General features: G+C 39.7%; 1 protein-coding gene across 1 annotated transcript in view; it reads right to left on the bottom strand.

Annotated features, from left to right (window-relative positions):
• The window catches only part of EXT2 (exostosin glycosyltransferase 2), a 104,627-nt gene that overhangs the window by 81,249 nt on the left and 17,378 nt on the right, over positions 1 to 6,000 (bottom strand). The window contains exons 5-6 of the mRNA XM_019551522.1: positions 3,819 to 4,014; positions 924 to 1,067 (exon numbers count right to left, since the gene is read on the bottom strand). Of these exons, the coding sequence (XP_019407067.1) occupies positions 924 to 1,067; positions 3,819 to 4,014 (340 nt within the window). The remainder of the gene's footprint in view (positions 1 to 923; positions 1,068 to 3,818; positions 4,015 to 6,000) is intronic.

Raw genomic sequence — 6,000 nt, 5'->3', positions numbered from 1 at the left:
CCACAAAGGAATAACACCAATGGCATGATCTAATGTCTTAAGTATGGACTGGGAGCCAGAGATTTGAGTTACAATCCCAGCTCTGCCACTTGCTTGTGACCTCAGAGAAGTTACTTAGGAGGGAAAAGGGTGTGTATGCTCTCATGCACACAATTGTGGAACTTGCATGCGCAATCCCAGGCGCCCTCATACATTTTGCATGCCTTGTAAACCTTAACTTCCGCAACTCAGTTGTTCCCACTTGTAAAATAAGGATACTTGTCTTTTCCAAATGCATTTGGAAAATTCAAACTGCATTATAATAAGTAACATATATTGTTTATATTAATTTGTATTATAACTTAAATGCCTGCCAGGCTATGTGCAAGAAGGCCAAACAGTTTTGTTCTGTAGATGAATATCCCAGGCTACAAAATTAACCAGTCCCAAGAACTAGACAATCTGTGATGCTCACTATCCTTCCCAACACACACTTGCTTTTCCTTTCCCTTATTTCTTATGCTTAAATACTTTAATAGTCTACACCAAGGATGGCCATACTGTCGCATATGTGCCACAAGTGACATGGACAGCCTTTGTGCATGACACAACAAACTGGGGAGGGAGCAGGCAGCAGATTGGCAGCACATAGGGCAGGAAGCAGAAAACAGAGCAACAGATCAGACAGGGCAGGAAGCAAAAAGCAGAACAGCAAACTGGGCAGAACGGTATTGGAGTGACACTCAGAGAGGGTTTATTTTGTGACATGCCTGCTAAAAAAAATTGGCCCCCCTCTGGTTTACACTCACCCTACTATCAGCATTCTACTCAATACCCTATGTACTTCCTTGTTCCTTCATTTATGTGTTGTGAGATTTCAAATAGTTTGGTTTTATTGCATGCCACCAAAGGCAAGAAAAGATCTCTTGCAGAGCAATAAGTACAAACCTCTTCCAGTCCAAAACTTCAGAGAAAGGTAAAATATAGGAGTCAGCAATGATGACAGGGACACAGCCAGCCTGAAGCACATCACTTAACACAGCCTGCCCCAAGCGGGCACCACGCAGCACGACACAAAATGTAGCTTCCTGTTGGCAAACAGAAACCAACACAGACATCAGAGATAAAAAAAATATTATACTGTGACAATTTATACTACCATGCACTCACCTTTGGAGATGCTGGTTAAAAGGAAAACAGGTTTGCTCTTTGCTATCATAATGCTCTCATTTATAAGACTAAAAATAAGTGTGCAACTTTATTCTGCATTGGTCCACAAGTGTAAGGAGCAGAAATGAAGACTTCATGAATCTAATAAGGTGTTTCTATCTTCAGTGCAGAAACCTTAATCTTGAAAGTTTTAATGCATCAAAAAGGACAAACTAAAAATGCCAACTCTTTAAAAATCTTAATAGTTGAATATGATCATGATTGTTCCTCTAGAATTATACATATGTTCTTTAGGATATCAGTGAAGATAACCCAAGATAAACTTTTCTCCCTGCTGATATACTCTTAAAAAATCTGATTATATCAACAACAGTTCAAAAACACTTAATGTACAACTGGAGAATAGGAGATTGGTTAAAAGACTGGTAGTAGACTATAAAAATATTTTCACCTCAGGCTACCTAGCTCAGAACATTATCAAGTTGAAGTTGAATTGACAGCTGTTCAGTTGGCCATGTCAAAAGTTCTCTGGTCTTGGTCCAGTACCAAAAATTCAGGTAGCCACAAAAGACAACATTCCTATTGGCACTAATTTGCAACACGGTTGGTATCCGAAGAAGAAAGGTCAAGAACCAAGACTATACTGTACTCTCACCTTACCCGTAGCCTTGTCAGGAACGTGTGGGGCAATCAGCCAGGGAATCCACATAGCTGTTGCCTATTCTGTACTTGTCACATGCTTCCAGGGCTGAGAGACTAGAATTTTTCCCCAGCCCCAAAAATCATATAAAAATAGTTCACAGTTTTTAAAAAAAAAAATAAGATTAGGGTACTATAATCTAAGAGTCCAAGAAAAGAGCAGGAACAAAGTAGAGAAGGCATTCAGTTTGCTTTCTGTAGGAGACAATGAAACACCAGCACCAGAAATCTTTGTCTCCTTATTTGCTTCCCAATAAAGTTATGAAATATATGTGCATCTCAGCCCTGCACTGAACCCCAGCCAAAAGATGACCTGAACAGGAAACATTAACAACCTAACAGCCCAACTGTCTGTCTAATAGGAAGCCAGTAAAAACGAGTGCAAGTAAGGAGCTACTGAGATCATGGTCCTCTGACTTTTGTGGAGGAAAAAAAGCAGGGATGGGTGTGGGGGTGGAGTGAGCAACTAAGTGAGAAGAAAAAAAAGAAAGGAGCAACACACATTTTAAACATCCACTCGACAGACCACAGGGCAGCAGGTGGAAGACTTCTGGTAAGGTCTGAGAGAATAAAAAAAAAGAAGAGTCCCAGATGTGGACACACATGCTCATCTACCCAGATAACCATTTTTCCTGTCTAGACAAAGGTTACTATAAATACATCTCCTCGCATCACCACTGTTATCAGCCAGACATTCCAAAGGGAGATGCAGAGCTCTGCAAAGGAAAGTATTTTAACAATCTCGGCATGTGCCAGCTCTTTTCTGAGTTAAAAAAATATCCCCTTGCTTGCTATCCTTGAGCAATCCAGTCTGCATGTGAAGAAGCAAAGCAAACAGACTTTTTTTTCCCCTTCTGGCTGAAGTTTTCGGGACTTGGGATGACCCTTCCCCTCCCTCTCCTCCTCCACCACATGGAATTTTAAACATCTTTCCTGCAAAACATAACAGAGCTGGTGGAAATTTTGCTTTTCCTCCATGTATTTGTTGTTTTATCATCATTTGTTGAAGTTCAAAGATGGATTATATGCTGGCCAGAGACGGAGTGCAGCATGATACTCACCCACTGCCGGATGGCACAGTTCACTTCACCACACCACGTGCCAAAGCACCCCTCTCTCAGGGAATTGCCAGGAGACACAGGGGTCTGAGAAAGCCTATCTGGTTTTATCTTCACTGACACATCAAAAGCCCTCTGGAAGTTGGGCCAAGGCCATCAAACACATTTCACCTAGATGTTTTTATAGCTGCATGCTGTCAAATCTTCTAGCTCAGTTTGTCATATCTATACAGGGAACTCTGTGGGGTTTTTTTTAAACTACTAAACTGCATACAAAAATAAAACCTGACAGACTTTAATAAAACACGGATCTCATTTACCCAAACAAATCTACACAATACTCCTTCCAACCTCATTTTAATCTTCCTTCTGCATGTGACAAAGAAACCCTCTGTTTTCAAGCACTGCCTAACGTGAATTGGATTGACAGAGACAAGAAGAAACATAAAACCCAACTGCCTGACTATTTATGGTCAGTTTGCACATCAAGTAAAATTCCCAGTGCTGGCCACTGTAAGTCAGATGATATATTTCTGGCCCAGCAAAAATCTGCCCAACATTTCCACTGTCCTAATGTTATCTTCACTTCCCGTCTTAACCCTATGTAGTGCACTGTTACGCAGCTACCATATCCACTCCAGAAATGGTTACCTCTTGGAAGCAGCTAAAGCAATCCAGAGCAGCCTATTAATTGAAGTTTATAGTTTACTTCTGACTCTTGAAAATCAAAGAGTATTAAAAACTAAAAGTAAGGACGACTTTACTTCAGTCAAGTTAGCAGACTAGTCATACTCTGACACTTTCAGGAATTTAGGTGAAAATCAAAGAAATGTCCTCCCTACTCATGCAAGACAGGGCTTCCATGACTAATGTCAAACATCAGGTGAGATTTTAGAGATGGAAAGGCCTTACCTGAAGCACCTGAGGGTAATCAAAGACCTGGTTCCTGTTGCAACGTTTACGAACAGATGGGACTCCCTCTGAAAGATTTGTGCATTTGTCCAGAATCAGCACAGATTCCCCATTCTCAGCTTGAAGAGCCTCCAAGTCAAAGCGGTACTCTGGGTGCAAAGCCATCTGTGATGAAAGGATGAAGTACCTGCGGGGACTGAGCCGAAGAACCAAGGTTACCTAACATTTCCATAAGCTGCTCCCGTAAAGACTCTGAAACACATTTCTATCAACTTTGGTCCAGAAGAGTCCAGATTACTTAGCCACTGGACACACTGCAAAGCTTTCTTTTGCTTATTTGTTTAAACTTCCAGCATTCATGGAAGAACCTGGATGGAAGTTGGAAAGGGTTCTGATGCAGTTTAATTATGGTTGGGTCAGATCCAGTTATAATTACATAGATAACTGGCAGTATATATTAATGGATCAGTACAGCACACAGTTTCACATACAGCTTAAAATGTATGTAATTTAACAAGGGCACCCCCTCAGTTTAGGACGGGCAATTCTCTCAAGTTTCATGAACTGAAATAAAAATGGCTCTGCAAAACAGAGAAAGCTAGCCTTTGAACTCAGATTACTGCACTACGTATTCACTAGTTTTAGTTGAAACTACATATTCATTAGTTTAGTTTAAAACACGTACAACACTTGGGCTGACAGAAGCTAATTTTCCTCCTTGCACTCTGTTTACTTAATTTTGTATTGGTCAAAGATGCTAAATTGACAGCCTCAACCCTCTCCACTCAACAATGAAACAAGTACGGCAACAACAGTGACAGGACAAATTTCCCCACACATGTTTCTACGGGTCATTTCTAAAGATATGGCTTCTGGATCAGACGATGAAACGTAGCTATATTCCCCAAAGTGCTTAAACACCGGTCTCTAACAAATTATTTTTGACAAATTATATATCTAACAAATTATAATGAAAGTTGCTGACACTCCGGATAACGTAATATTAAAATATTATGAAAGTGCTCATTAACAGCTGAGGTCAAAAAATGCAAGGATATACCCTCAAGTTAGATGGTCATAGCTTTAAACTGTGCATTTTGTTAAAGCTGGAATACAGCATGCTTTTGTAGTTTTAAGAAATCACTTAAAAGACAGACTACTCCATTATTCTTCATACAAGGGAATACACAGCATGTGCCAGTCTGCACACTGCCAAGAAAATTCAGGAAATATGAGGCCTAGATCGAGGAATCCAATTTCCCTCGCTTGATGGCTGACTTTTTTTTTTTTTAAAATACAGCCCTGAAAAAATACCTAATATAACAGTAGACACCATCCTGCTGTTCCGCCTGCCCCTTTACCCATCTCCATGCCAGCAAGTTTGGTCACTTCAACTGACAGCTAAAAAATTCTATTTCTGTAAGTCTCAAACTGCTCACAATGGCTTGTTGAAATATTTACTATTATTAGCAGTGGATTTATAGCTTTTTGAAGCCAAGGAACTATTAAAATAGAAAAGGAAACCTAAATTACATTCTCAGTTCAACTCTCCGAAAGAAAGAAATATAAAGATTTCCCTTCCAGGCCAGCACAGCTAGTACAAATGGCCAGCCAGAAGTAACAGAAGATAGTTCATTTTTGGGAAGGAAAATTCTGCCATGAAATTGTCAACATTCCCTAATATCAGAGTCTGGCAATCCAAAAATTACTGTAATTATATATAAAATTACAAAGTATATCAAAACAGCAGGACAGTGAATATTAAGCTGCTTTTGTCATTCTCTCCACACTTCAACACAAAAGAAAATGAAACTCGTTGTTTTTCAAATTATACAAATGGTGACTGGCCACCAGATGGCACTCAGCTACTTCTTTAGTAAGTGAGAACATGGGCAGTGAAAGATAACTAAGCTAATTGGACTCACTCTCAACTATCTATCTCTTCTGTTAAGCACTACAAACTGATCGTATACAGACCAGAAATGTATGAAGCAGTCTGTACTTAAAGGGAGTGTAGCTCTCTGTATCTGGTTCAATAACTGCCCTAACCAGATGCATTTTGCCTAGGTAAAAGTACAATATTCTCTCCTTTTGTGCCTGAGCACAAAAAAAAATTTAAAATTCCAAAAAAACAACTTGTATTGTGTTGATCTCCTCAAAAGTGACACAAGCAGATATGGTG

This window comes from Crocodylus porosus, unplaced genomic scaffold, assembly GCF_001723895.1.
Source record: "Crocodylus porosus isolate Cpor-Errol unplaced genomic scaffold, CroPor_comp1, whole genome shotgun sequence".
Classification (NCBI taxonomy): domain Eukaryota; kingdom Metazoa; phylum Chordata; order Crocodylia; family Crocodylidae; genus Crocodylus; species Crocodylus porosus.
Note: the sequence above shows the minus strand (reverse complement) of the source record. Positions and strands in the feature narration are given on the sequence as shown.